The sequence below is a fragment of the Stegostoma tigrinum genome, chromosome 7 (genome assembly GCF_030684315.1).
Source record: "Stegostoma tigrinum isolate sSteTig4 chromosome 7, sSteTig4.hap1, whole genome shotgun sequence".
Classification (NCBI taxonomy): Eukaryota; Metazoa; Chordata; class Chondrichthyes; order Orectolobiformes; family Stegostomatidae; genus Stegostoma; species Stegostoma tigrinum.
Window position 1 is genome coordinate 6,146,933 of NC_081360.1, and position 15,042 is coordinate 6,161,974.

General features: G+C 42.9%; 1 protein-coding gene across 2 annotated transcripts in view; it reads left to right on the top strand.

Moving 5' to 3' along the window:
- The window catches only part of LOC125453821 (caspase-8-like), a 62,392-nt gene that overhangs the window by 20,647 nt on the left and 26,703 nt on the right, over positions 1–15,042 (top strand). Inside the window, exons 3-7 of one of the 2 annotated variants that reach the window (XM_048533808.2) lie at positions 8,595–8,694; positions 9,761–9,899; positions 11,718–11,860; positions 13,331–13,400; positions 14,262–14,324. In XM_048533808.2, the coding sequence (XP_048389765.2) occupies positions 8,595–8,694; positions 9,761–9,899; positions 11,718–11,860; positions 13,331–13,400; positions 14,262–14,324 (515 nt within the window). Of the gene's footprint in view, positions 1–8,594; positions 8,695–9,760; positions 9,900–11,717; positions 11,870–13,330; positions 13,401–14,261; positions 14,325–15,042 lie in introns of both variants that reach the window. The other variant, XM_048533809.2, reaches the window with a different exon arrangement.

A 15,042-nucleotide genomic window follows, 5' to 3' on the forward strand; every position in this document is an offset into this window, starting at 1 on the left:
ATGATAACAAGAACCTTAGCTGCGAGTTGTTTACCCTTTCCTGATTCCTTCCTGGAAATGTACAATTTACCTGATTCCTAGTTAGCAAATGTGACTTACTAAACAGCTGAACCAAGAAAATTCCTTCACCGAGTCATTTATAAGGATTTAGTTTGTTTTTGGGGTGGAATAGATTTATCATGCTATTTTATAACTTGTCATCAGCAAACGTATTATCTGTTCTTCCAAGAACGTGTAAATTATTTGACAGTGTGTTAATGCAAGATTTTCTAGACACAGGCTTCCTCGAGGACAAATGTGTTAAAACTCTTTGAGGTAATGAGCAAATTAGACAAAGGAGAGCCAGTGGACATGATTCATTTGGATTTCTAGACAATCTTTGACAACGTGATGCAGCAGGCTGCTAAATAGGATAAGAACTTTTTAGATGCAAAGTACTGGAATGGATAGAAGATTAGCTGACTAGCAGATGGCAGAAAGTAGGGATAAAGGGGTCTTTTTCAGAATAGCAGCATATGACTTGTGGAGCTTCGCAGAAGTCCATATTGGGACTACAATTATTCATGTTGTACATGAAACATTTGGATGAAGAAACTGAGGGCATTGTTACTAAGTTTGCAGACCAGTGGATCCAGAAATGGCAGATGGGGTTCAATGCAGATAAATGTGAGGTGTTGCATTTTGGTAAGACAAACCAGGGTAGGACTTTGACAGTTAACAGTAGGGTCCTGGGGAGTTTTGGAGAACAGGGAGGCCTAGGAGTGTAGGTTCATAGTTGCTTGAAGTGGCATCACAGGTAGACAGGGTGGTGAAAAAGGCTTTGAGCATGCTTGCCTTCGTCAGTTAGAGCAGTGAGTGTGGGAGCTGGGATGTCATGTTACAGCTGTACAAGACGTTGGTCAGGCCACATTTGGTGTACCATGTAGAATTATGATCGCTCTGCTATAGGAACTATGTTTTTAAACTGGAAAGTGTGCATAAAATAGTTACAAGGATACTACCAAGATTTGAAGATTTGAGTTATAAGCAGAGACTGGTTAGGCTAGGATATAGGTTGGCCTTGACATAACTGTGCCAGGATGGTCTGACTGACAGGTGCCTCCATTGTCTTCAGTAAGGACCCTTCCTGAAAACCTTTGAGACATGGCTGCCTGCTTGCTGTGGGTGCAGTGTGTTTGCCATGTAAGCTCTGGCATTTGGAGCAGGGGTGAGATGTCATACAGCAATGGTACACGCGCCTTGGCTGAAGACAGCTTATAGAGTCATAGAGTAATACAGCATGGAAACAGGCCCTTCAGAACAACGTTTCCATGCCAACCAGGTTTCCTGAACTGAATCATTCCATTTTCCAATGTTTGGCCCATATCCCCCTCAAACATTCCTATTCTCATTCCTATCCAAGCCCACCCCCATCTCCTTGTCTTGTCCGCTCTCCCTGGACTGACCTATCTCCTCCCTAACTCCCCATGTACATTCACCTTTACTAGCTCCATCCCTGCCTCTTTGACCTAACTGTCTCCTCTCCACCCATCTTCTCCTTTATCCATCTTCTATCTGCCCCCCCCTCCCTATTTATTTCAGAATCCCCTTCTCCTCCCCCATTTCCGAAGAAGGGTCTGGACCGAAACATCAGCTTTCCTGCTCCTCTGCTGCTTTGCCTGCTGTGCTCATCCAGCTCTACACCTTGTTGCCTCACGTACCTATCCAAATATGTCTTTTAAATGTCGTAATTGTACCCACCTCTACCACTTCCCCTGGCAGTTTGTTCCATATGCAAACCACCTTCTGTGAAAAAGCTGACCCTCATGGCCCTTTTAAATCTTTCCTTTCTTAACTTAAACCTATACCCTCCAGTTTTGGATAAAAGATAATGAAGTGTGGAGCTGGAGGAACACAGCAGGCCAGGCAGCATCAGAAAATCAGGAAATCTGACATTTCGGGTCAGGGCCCTTCTTCAGACCCTTTTGTTTTGGACTCCTTACCCTGGGAAGAGACTTTGGCTATTCACCTTCTTCCACTCTTCAGGATTCCATGATAAATACAAAGAATGCTGGAGAAATTCAATAGATCTGGCAGCATCTGTGGAGAGAGAAACAGGGTTAATGTTTAGGGTCTATTGACCTTTCATCAGAACTGAAAATAGCTAGGAAAGGGTAATATTTATGCTGGTGAAGGGTGGGCCTGAATTAAGAGGTCATGGAGATTTTGCCCACACAGGGAAAGAGAGATAGGGAAAGGAAATCAAAGAGATTGTTGATGATCTGAAAGATAAATGCTGGGTAGGGCACTAATGAGAAAAGTAAAGTACTGATGAAGAGAGGTTGAGAATGCGCATGTGGTGATGCACGACACAGTGTAGATCTTAGCTTGCAGCATGTACACTGGCAGAGGAGTTCCAGCCTCTAGGAGAGACTAGGGCCTCAGAATGAAGACTTAACCCTTCAGAACTGAGATGAGGAGGAATTTCTTCAGCCAGAGGGTGGTTAATCTGTGGAACTCATTGCCGTGCAGGGCTGTGGAGGACAAGTCATTGAATGTATTTTAGACAGATGGGTTCTTAATTAGTAGGGCGAATCACGGGATATGGCATAAGTGATGCATGATGATTTATTGTCACTTGTACTCTACCATGTACAACACAGTAAAATGAAGTGAAAAGCTTCATTTGTCGCCACAATCCGGCACCATTTTGAGTGTCTAAAGATTTTTTTAAAATCTAAAAAAAACCTGAGAGAGTCCATCTTCATTCCACCATCTCCACCATCAGACCAGAGTCCTGCATTGCCAACTTTCCGTTGCCTGCACCGGACCCACCAACATCGGAGTTGCCACACTTCAGGCGCCATCTTTGTCTCTGGGCCCACCCTCCCAGTGAGCCACTGATGCCACATTTGCCTGGACCCTTGCCTTGCAACCAGGAACCACTGGCTCAGCTGCACCCACCACTTCATCAATAACCAGGAGACCCTGGCTCAGGGCTCACCACCAGGAGCTGCCACCACCCACCACTCCAATTACCATGAGACCCTGCTCTGGACCTACTGCAACCAGGAATTCATTGAACCTGCTGCCTTGCCACTGCCTGGAATCCCCACTCTGGGAACACCACAACCAGGAGTCCCTGGCTCTGATGCCAGGCCAGGCCACTGCCATGTCAAGAGTCCTGCTCTCCTCAGTGACATCATTTTCTCCGCCACTGCCAACAGGAAGAAGATTTTAAAAAAGAAAGAAGGCAATAAAGGGTAAGGAGAAAAGGGAGAAAGCAGCTGGTCTGAGCAGGTGGGTCCAGGAGCCTAAATGCTGCCTACCTTGCTGGTACTGCCATCTTGGAACATAATACAGGGTGAAGGAGGTTGAGAAACATACCAGCTGTGATCGAATGGTGAAGCAGATTCAGTGAGCCGAATGGCCTATTTCTGTTCCCATGTCTTATGGCTTTCATATGCTGCAAACGCAACACATCACCCAACTGCTATGTCTATCATATTTTATTTAAGTTGTTAATTATGTATAATTTTAGTATCCCTGATACTTGTGCTTGGAGAATCATTATTTGCTTTTATTAATTTTATTATTATTCTTTTACATACCAGTATCAATTTTATCTTGATTTTAAAAAAAGACGAAAGCTAAACACAAACTGAAGGCTTTAAATTGACTTTAAGAGTAAATGAATTCAGCAATTCTACTCTCAATCAGATGCTTTGTTTATCCAAATACCTCTTTCCTTTCTTCACTGAACTTGTTGAGATCCTCAACTCTGGCAATCTATTCTAAGTCACACTCGGGTGCCAATTCACTTACAACCTATGTGTGCTCCCACCACTTTGGGCCTGAGTCATCCATTTTTGCTGGTTCTGAATATGGCTGTTTTTTAATGGAACATTTTGAAAAACAAACTTCACAAAGCTAGCAACTACAGAAGTTAAACTGTAGATTTGATTTTACACTCAACTATCATATATAAATGTGACCTCACCCAAACAAAACTATGCTGACTGTTCTTGATTAATTCCTGCCTCTCCTAAATAAAGTTTAATTCTATCACTCAGAATTGCTTTGGACAGTTTCTCCACTGCCAAGGTTTACTGACTGGCTTGTAAGTTTCCTGATTATCATTTTGTTCCCTTCTTAAATAATGGTACCACACTAGCTATCCCCAGTGGATATTCCTCTCCTGTGGCCAGAAAGGAATTAAAATGTTTAGCAAGCGCCCCTGCTATTTCCTCTGTTGCTTCACTCAAACTTGGGATACATTTCATTCAGCTCTAGAGATTTGTGTACTATCAAGTTTGCTGACAATTCAGCAACTCCTCTGTCTATGAAAATTTCTTTACTTGTATCACACAACTCTGCTTTTGCTTGTCACTTATATAAATGATTTAGATGAGAATATAGATGGCATGGTTAGTAGATTTGTGGATGACACCAAAATTAATGGTATAGTGGACAGTGAAGGAGGTTAACTAAGATTACTAAGAAATCTTGATCAATTGGGTCAATCAGTGAGCTGAGGAGACACAGATGGAATTTAGTTTGGATAAATGTGAAGTATTGGTAGAACACACAAGAGCAAGACTTATGCAATTGAACGTAGGGCCTTGTGTAATGTTTTAGAATAGAGACACCTGGGGGCTCAGGTAAATACTACTTTGAAGTAGACAGGGTGGTTAAGAATGTGTTTAGCACGTTTGCTTCATTGCTCAGACGTTTGAGTATAGCAACTAAAGTAGAAATTGCTGGAAAGGTTCAGCAGATCTGGCAGCTTTGGTGGAGAGAAAGCAGAGTTAATGTTCTAGCTTGAATGACCCTTCATCAGAACACTAGACCCAAACGTTAATTCTGATTTCTCTCCTCAGATGCTGCCAGACCTGCTGAGCTTTACCAGCAATTTCTGGCTTTGTTTCAGATTTACAGCATCCACAGTTCTTTCAGTTTTTCTTTTGAGTATAGGAGTTGGGAAGTCATGTTGAGGTTGTACAGGATGATGGTGAGGCCTCTTCCGGAGTAATGTGTCAAGCTGGAGAGAGTTCAAAAAATTTAACCTAGTCCCAGCCTCCTACCTATCTGCAGGATGTTGCCAGGAATGAAAAGTTGAGTTATAAGAAGAGGCTGGATAGGCTGGGACTTTTTTAACTGAAGCATTGCAGGTTGAGAGGTGACTTTAAAGAGCTTTCTAAAATTAAGGGTATACAAAAGGTTAATGGCAGATCTCTTTTCCTTATGGTGGGGAATTTCATGCTGGGGGCATATTTTTAAGGTGAGAGGAGAGGATTAAAAAGGACACAAGGGGCAACTTATTCACCCTGAGAGTGGTTTGTGTGTGGAATGAACTTTCAGATGAGGTGGTAAATGTAGGTATAGTTACAACATTTAAAATGGTCAGCAAGGATTGGTCGGACCGAAGGGTCTGCTTTCAGCTATATGACTCTATCACAATCTGACCTCTAACTGAGGTGAAACCGCATCTATTGTACTGTGCATTGTCTTGTTCACTTTATCTAAGAAAGGATGTAAATGTGTTAGAAGCAGTTCGGAGAAGATTTATCAGGCTAATGCCTGGAATGACAGTTCTTTTATGAGGAAAAGGTTGGACAGCTGAAGCATGTATCTGCTGGACTTGAGAAGAGTAAAAGACGACTTAGTTGAAACATAAGACCCTGACAGGTCTTGACAGTGTAGATATAGAGCAGATATTTCCTTTGAGGAAAAATTAGAACTAGATGTCACTGTTAAAACAGGCAATGCCTGAATTTTAAAAGCAGAGATGAGGTGAAACTGTTTCGCTCGGACCGTCATGAGTTTTTGGACAAGGTTATAGAATTTTATTATTTTTAAAGTGCAAGTAGATTGTTGTGAAGCAAGGGGGGTGAAAGGCTATCAGGGTTTAGGTGGGCTAGGCATCTGAATGTAACTGCATTCCCAGGCATATGTTTGATTCACAATTGGCTCAGTCCAATTCACCTGCTAGTGATGGGCTCTTTCTATATACTAAGGGTGAGTGCCTTTATCTACATGAGAACACTGGATTCCAAAGTAATTTGTTGTTTCTCAGTGTCTTCAGGAGATTGATCTGCAATGAGAAGATGCTCTCTAAATGCAATGTCCTCCTCTGTGTTAACACGCCATTTCCAGAACACAGGAAATTCAAGACAAATTTCTCTGACAGCCCATCAATTATAGAATCCCTCAGTGTGGAAATAGGCTATTCATCCTATTGAGTCCTCACTGACACTCTGAAGAGCATCCTACCCAGTACCAGCCTCCTACCTATCCCCATGACTGCACATTTGCCATGACTAATTCTCCCTAGCCTGGATATCCCTGGACAACATGGACAATTCAGCATGGCTGATCCACCTAACTGCGTATCTTTCGACTGTGGAAGGAAACCAGAGAACCCGGAGGAAATTGGGGAGCATCTATAAACTCCATATAGACAGTCACACAATGCTGGAATCTTAACCTGGGTCCCCGGTGCTGCCTTTAAGCTATCCAAACAAAGTATTCAGCTCTGCCAAGCAGCATCTCAGGAGCACAAAAGCTGACGTTTCGGGCCTAGACCCTTCATCAGAGGGGGATGGGGGGAGGGAACTGGAATAAATAGGGAGAGAGGGGGAGGCGGACCGAAGATGGAGAGTAAAGAAGATAGGTGGAGAGAGTGTAGGTGGGGAGGTAGGAAGGGGATAGGTCAGTCCAGGGAAGACGGACAGGTCAAGGAGGTGGGATGAGGTTAGTAGGTAGCTGGGGGTGCGGCTTGGGGTGGGAGGAAGGGATGGGTGAGAGGAAGAACCGGTTAGGGAGGCAGAGACAGGTTGGACTGGCTTTGGGATGCAGTGGGTGGGGGGGAAGAGCTGGGCTGGTTGTGTGGTGCAGTGGGGGGAGGGGATGAACTGGGCTGGTTTAGGAATGCAGTAGGGGAAGGGGAGATTTTGAAACTGGTGAAGTCCACATTGATACCATATGGCTGCAGGGTTCCCAGGCGGAATATGAGTTGCTGTTCCTGCAACCTTCGGGTGGCATCATTGTGGCAGTGCAGGAGGCCCATGACGGACATCCCATCAAGAGAATGGGAGGGGGAGTGGAAATGGTTTGCAACTGGGAGGTGCAGTTGTTTGTTGCGAACTGAGCGGAGGTGTTCTGCAAAGCGGTCCCCAAGCCTCCGCTTGGTTTCCCCAATGTAGAGGAAGCCGCACCGGGTACAGTGGATGCAGTATACCACATTGGCAGATGTGCAGGTGAACCTCTGCTTGATGTGGAATGTCATCTTGGGGCCTGGGATGGGGGTGAGGGAGGTGGTGTGGGGACAAGTGTAGCATTTCCTGCGGTTGCAGGGGAAGGTGCCGGGTGTGGTGGGGTTGGAGGGCAGTGTGGAGCGAACAAGGGAGACCACTGTACCCGGTGCGGCTTCCTCTACATTGGGGAAACCAAGCGGAGGCTTGGGGACCGCTTTGCAGAACACCTCCGCTCAGTTCGCAACAAACAACTGCACCTCCCAGTCGCAAACCATTTCCACTCCCCCTCCCATTCTCTTGATGACATGTCCATCATGGGCCTCCTGCACTGCCACAATGATGCCACCCGAAGGTTGCAGAAACAGCAACTCATATTCTGCCTGGGAACCCTGCAGCCATATGGTATCAATGTGGACTTCACCAGTTTCAAAATCTCCCCTTCCCCTACTGCATTCCTAAACCAGCCCAGTTCATCCCCTCCCCCCACTGCACCACACAACCAGCCCAGCTCTTCCCCACCCCCCCCCCCACCCCCCACCCACTGCATCCCAAAACCAGTCCAACCTGTCTCTGCCTCCCTAACCAGTTCTTCCTCTCACCCATCCCTTCCTCCCACCCCAAACCGCACCCCCAGCTACCTACTAACCTCATCCCACCTCCTTGACCTGTCCGTCTTCCCTGGACTGACCTATCCCCTCCTACCTCCCCACCTACACTCTCTCCACCTATCTTCTTTTCTCTCCATCTTCGGTCCGCCTCCCCCTCTCTCCCTATTTATTCCAGTTCCCTCTCCCCATCCCCCTCTCTGAAGGGTCTAGGCCCGAAACGTCAGTTTTTGTGCTCCTGAGATGCTGCTTGGCCTGCTGTGTTCATCCAGCCTCTCATTTTATTATCTTGGAATCTCCAGCATCTGCAGTTCCCATTATCTCTGAAAGTATTCAGCTCATTGTTTTGTGTGAGCTTTGTCTGAATGCTGTTTAGTTGGCTTCAAGAACACCAGTGCTTGTTCAACAGTCCGCCTATTGAATCTATATACGATGTGTTGTTGATACACAGACTAGTTCCAGGATGACAACTACTGTATACGGTCAGATTTTTTGTTAGTTTGCAGTGATCTTTGTTGGCAAACACTTGCTATTGTAGTTTGTAAAGGGCTAAGCTGGTGTAGCTGATGTGGTGTTGTATCACCTCATTAATGATAGCTTTTGGCAGAGGTGGAAAAAGTTTCATCATAAGAGCAAAAAATTATGCTTTGAAGAAAAAGTTGATTTATGCACTATCACAAAGTGATTTCTAGTTTTCAAAGCATTGTCCTCAAATTTCCTTCAGGAATCAGTCCTAAAACTTCTTTCATTACAGAGTCCTGCTCTATAACATTTCTAAAGAGATTAATGGTGAGGAGCTTGGTAACATAAAATTTATACTGCAAGTAGCCAAGAGGAAACTTCAGGACATGAAGGTAAGCTGGATTGCATACCAGTCTGCTCTGCTCATGCTAATGTAACTTGTAAGTTTGAATTGTTAAAGTCACTGTTCCATAGGACATAGGAACAGAAGGCCAATTGGCTCATTAGGTCTGTTCTGCATTTAAATTGAATTATGGTTGATCTGATAATACTGCACTTAATTACTTTTTTTCTCTTACACTTGATTCCCTTTTTCATTAATAACCTGTCTATTTCAGCATTGAATATACTTAATAATCCAGCCTCAAAAGCCCTCTGTGTAAAGAATTCCACAGATTCATTACATGCTGAGAGAAGAAATCCCTTCTCATCTATCTCTCAAATGGGGCAACCACTTATTCTGACATTATGCCCTCTGGTCCTAAACTCTGCTAAAATGGGAAAAAACCTTTATTGTCTAACCTGTGAAGTCCCCTAAGAATCCTGTATTTTCCAAAAAGTTTCCTCTAATTCTTCTAAACTCCAATGAACAGGCCCAACCTACTCAACCTTTCCTGATAAGACAGTCCCTCTGGACCTTCTCTAGGCTGCCTGTGACGCCAGTATATCTTTCCTTAGATAAGGGAGCCAAAACTTAAAGTTTTACAAAAGTATTCCAGTGGTGGTTTGACTAGCACCTTGTATTGTTGTCACTCCATTTACAAAAAAGGTGGGTTATTTGCTAAAATTATGAAATGGTGAGACTGACTTGGTAAAGGCAATATGTAACTGACCAATATCTACCTAAAGGACTCGTGTTCAATGTCGAGACAGTGAAACTCCTGGCACGCGCATTTGCCGTCAGCATATTTGGGATAGCAAGAAGCTAGTGAGTTTTTTCCACGTCTAATTGCTATCCAGGGCTATAGCTGGAAAGCAATCTCATGGAACTTGCACAAAAATTGAATTGACTCTGCTGTGGTGTCTTCATCCGGTAGAGTAGTTTGATGTTACTTATTATTAACACTTGAAGAGTGGGCAGCTGTGCAACCATGGCCTGTAAAGGGTTATTCCCTTTAGAACCGCATGGGAGAAAACTCTCGCTCTATTGGAAACTGTTCTTATTTGTCTTCCTTTTAGAATTTTATGGATGTATGCATTGATCTGGAAAGAAGGGGTGATCTAGGACCAGATAATCTACATGTTCTACTAGATGTCATGAGGGAAATCAAAAGAATTGATCTAAAGAGCAAACTGGAAAGAAATCAAAACATGACTGGTAGTACTCAAGATCTTATTCTGAAATTTGTAAACCTGAAAGCTACTTTTTATTAGCTAACATTTATTTTTAATGACAGAATCTTGACCTGTGATTTCAGAATTATTAATTTGATTCTCTAGTAGAGACAACTCTTCAACCTGAGGCCACAGTTATCCCTAGTAAATGATGTTCATCCGCACTAAGAGTTTGAACTCACCAAAAAGAGTTAACTGTATATCCTTCAGTTGTCAGTCTACACTGCCAAAACACTCTGCCTTGTATCTTCAGTGAATCATACAAACATAGAAATAGGATTAGGCCATTATGGTTCTCGACCCCATTCTGCTCTTCAGTGAGATCATAGTTAAATTGAGGCCTCACTGCCGTACGCCTGCCTTTGGCCAATATCCCTTACTAGGTTTGCTTAATACAAACTTATCTGTCTCAGATTTAAAATTAACAACTGGTCGAGCATCAACTTCCATTTGTGGAAGAGCATTCCAAACATCTGGCACCTTTTTTGTGTAGAAGTGCTTCCTAACATCTCTCCTGAGCTATCCAGCCCTAATATTTGCCTAGTTTTGAATCCCCAACATGTGGAAATACGCTATCTTTATCAACCCTGTTTCTTCCTGTTCATATCTTGAAGACTTTTTGAATCTTCCTTTTTCAGTCCTAACACTGCAGTCACTAGTCATCCTAAGGAAGAATCTGACTTCATTCATAAACTCTTACCTTATTTAAGACAACATCAAATTTGACATCTGTCATTATGTCACCTTTGGATGTCATATAATTTCCTGCTGCTCAGCACAACAATTAAATCACTTCAGTTTGACCTCCACCATGTGGATAGGTTAAAGACAGTTCTCTTGTTTCCTTCATACTATTTGGTCTCTTTATGCCACTGAACTCGGAGCAATGACTTCCATTATTTAGATCTTATGACTGTTATTAATCCTTCTTCACCCTTTTTAAAATTTATTGCTTTCACTATCTGCTCTCATCTCAAACTCTAATTCTTAGTTACAAAATATGCCTCCTAAAAAGTTCCTTTCCTTTATTTCTGCCTAGCTTCTTTCCCTTTATCAACTACTAACTGTCTATAAAGCATGTGGCCAATCAGGTAGTTGAACACAGCTCCCATATCTAGGGAAGGCTTTCTACAAACGTCACCTTGCAGAAAACCTTCCCTAGATATGTTTTTGGATGATCTTCCAATCTTTGTCTTTTAAAAACAAAATAAAACTATGACTTTGGCCTCGCATTTCATTATATCAAGATTCATCACAACATTTTATGTAACTTTTACCTGGACCTTGAGATGGGCTCACTTCCCGAATTCTGTATAAAAATACGTATTTATATTCTAAAGGTTGCAATTCCTGAGATTTGGGTCCATTTGCACGTGCTTGTCTACTAGTGGCTGCATCAACGTTTGACACTACACTCTGCCACCACATTTAATTTTCTAATCTACAATTTGCAGAGACCAACCCCCACCAACTGGCTGACAGTAATTGATGAGGATCACCCAAGTGACCTCTGAAGCCTGAATTTTTGTTTTATTTCTCCCAATTCCAATCTCAATACATATTCCTCTCCAAGTGGTTGCAATTCTCTTCCAATGGTACTGTGAAGTAGCACGACAAATGCTGCAGCAGGAAACTCCCAGTCATTCTGAGAGACTTGGGAATAATAGCTGGTCCCGTAAAGTAAAACTGTCCCCCACCACATAGTTTCTTGTAATTTATTGTGATGTCCACCGTTTATTTATATTTTAACCAATAAAACTAAACCACTAATGAATTTCTTACCTTTTCTTTACTTTTAAAGTTATATGTCCACAACAAGAAAGCAGGAGCCAAGCAAAAGAGCCTAACCAAGGAATGTTCCCTGAAGTCAGCTGTCAAGCTCAGACTGATGCCAAACCAATTTATTCAACAGGAACTGAGAGTCAGCAAGAACCTCAGCAAGCGGTATCCACTGTAGGAACACAAAGAATTATTGTATCTGTCAGATAGGAGTGCACATAGGAAGTCTTTCTATGGCATTGTCTTTTCAATCATTAACTTTCTAAAGAAGTCCGCTATCACGTTTTTTTCTGACACACTGGGCTGCAGAAATCTTTACCACAAAAATGTGATTGGCTGAAGGTTCACAAATAGACTCCTGTGCCTGGTTTGACTTAGAGGGATTTCCACAGTTCCATCAATCTGCAGGTGACCATGTAGCCTCTTGGGGTTTGGAGCTGTCTGTTCAATCATTCTGAGAATTCAAAACTTGATTGGGGGGTCTTCCATCTTCTTGGTTGGATTTAAAATAAAAGGAATACTATCTTGCAAAATTTAAAGCATTCCTATAAATGTAGATTGCTGCTTTACCCGTACTCAGTCAACCATCAGTTCATTTGTAGTTAGAGCATGTGACAGCCTAGTACCTCCCCAGTTGAATCAAGCACAACAGCAGATACCAAGAACCTGGAACTTGAGGGCTGCCCTCTGCAAGCTAACTTCAGCTGGTTGCCGTTCAAAAGTCAGTCTACTTGAAGAATTCAGTAAGGTTATTTCATGCAATGTTATGGTACCAGAGGACCACAGACTATTATAACCTTAACCTCCATGTCTTGCATGAGTCTCGTTCCATCATCTCCTCTTGAGCTCTACATCATTGCATGAGTTAACTTTCTGCCAATTTTGCATTGCCACAATCTTGTAATTTACAGTTACCACCTCTTTTGTTTAACTTAATTCTTGCTTCGTAATTTGATCTCATTATTTTTCCCTCTTTTGGTTATAACAGTTTGCACTAAGAAACCATTAAAAGAAGCAGAGATAAGAGATAACGTAGTAGGCCAGGCAGAAAATGAAGGGTCCTGAGCCAAAACGTCATCTTTACTGTTCCTCTGCTGCCTGGTCTGCTGTGTTCCTTCAGCTCTACGTTTTGTTAACTCTGACTCAAGCATCTGTGGTTCTTGATATCTCATTAAAAGAAGCGATTGCCTGCTGATTAGAGATTACAATTGTGAAAGCAGACAACCAATAATAAAGTAAAACTATGGTAGATGACCACTCAACTAAATCTAAGATGGGGTGCATTCATTTGGAGTTGGTCAATTCCAAATGTATGCATGATATTGTTCTGCTGTAGATCCTTGTCCTCTGGGGTGACCACCTGGTCTCTCAAAATGTCTACTGGTGGATACAGATGCCACAGTGAGGCAGACAGTCTCTGTCCAGGAACAACATATCAGGCATGTTATCCTTAAAGTCAAATGGCCTGCCAACATTCATCAGCTAGGCTGTGACATAAAGAGCCCAATTTGACTTAGTCAAAACTTACTCACTAACAGAGTTAAACTCAGGGCCCAAAAGGTGAGAGGAGGAGGAAATGGCCAAAAATGGATAAACAGATATATCCAATTAAATTGTTCTTTCTTATTTCTACAGGTGGATGACCCAACTGTAGAAGAGCCATGTCTCTGGCAAGCAGGAGGTTCAATGACAGAACTACAGAACAGTGAGTAGAAACTTTTATTTTTGCACAGCAATTTTATTTCCTTTTCTCTGATGTAGCCTGATGGTTAACAGGGGTGCAGGTCCATTGGTACTAGTTGCACCCTCCCACCCATCTGTACGCATGTCTAGAAGGTGACATTCAAGAAGCATTCTGTTTCTTATGCTTGAATTTGATCACTGACCCATTTCACACTTGCAGTTCTCGAAGACATGAGACAGAGTACTCAGCGTACATTGTCTCCCCAGATCCTTCCCTAAATAATGCAACTTTTTACAAACCACCAAATGTTGAGATCCATATTGATCAGAAGTTGAATATCGAACTCTCTCAGCATCATGGGTCTGTGCCAGACCAATTAATGTATTTATCAACCACAAGATACTCAACTGATGGCCTTCACACTGAACAATCGTGCCCAATACTTGGGGCGTTGTTCGGTTATAATATACACAATTGAAGTCAGGCTGTTGCTGGGTACTGTTCCAGTACACAAGGCTTCCACCAATAGCTCACAAAGATAACCATTCCTCACTGTACTTCCCTTGGTCAGAGATTCTGAGGTTAGTTGTAATGGCCCTTATTGAAATGGATTAACAGCACAAAGTATCAACCAACCCATGATATGATATTGCTCACCATCTTAAACATTTCATGCTCTCAATTATACATGTCATCCACCAGGTTCACTGCTGTACCTCACAAAAGTTACATTGACAGCATTTCCAAAATCTGCAAACTCTCCCACTTAAAAGGAAATGGGCTGCAAGAGCTTCAAAGGGCAATTAGGATAGTCAATAAATGCTGATGATGCCTACACTTTATGAATGAAGTTAAGTGTTTGATGATTAATCTGCTTTTCAGATTTAAACTCCATTGCCAATTTGCACAGAGCTGTGGAAGCATTAAGTATGGAATCAACACCAGGTGAGATAAATTAGTTTACTTCACTGTTGTGTACTGCTTTCAAGGCTCTTGTGGCAGTGGTAGTACCCATTCTGTAGACCAGGAGGCTCATGTTCAGGTCTCTCCTGTTCCAAAGGTGTGTTAAAGCATCTCTGAATAGATTGTTTAGAAAATAATACTTCCCAGTCTTATCCTTATTTTTTTTCTTAGTTCAGATATCACCCGACCGTAGTCTCCTGTTAAGGACAGAAAGCAGTATAAAGTATCCTGCCCATAATATGATCACAAGATGGCAGCAGTGGTGTAGGTAGCATTCAGGCTCCTGAGCCCAGGGCCTATTCACTCCATTCACTTTCTTTTCCCTTTCCTTCGGTTATTTCTTAACTATCATCTTATTAAGAGCATCGGCAGCAGCAATGTGGGTCCAGCGTGGATATGTAGTGATTCCTAGCAGCTGCAGCAGAGGCAAGTTTGAGCCCACTCTGAGACATGGCAGAATTGGCAGCTGTGTTGGTGAGGTCAGACTGCAGCGTGGATTCGGGTCAGTGGCAGTGGGGTCGAGTTTGACCCTGCTGTGAATCTGATGGCATTGGCAGTGGCGGCATCAGTGAGATTGGCCCAGAGAGGACTCATGCTGGCCTTGGTGGAGGTGACATAGTGCTGAAGAATGGTGACTCTGTTCTAGCAGCAGCTACACAGCAAATGGCTTTGAGGCTGGCTGTTGCTTTGTGCTTGTGTT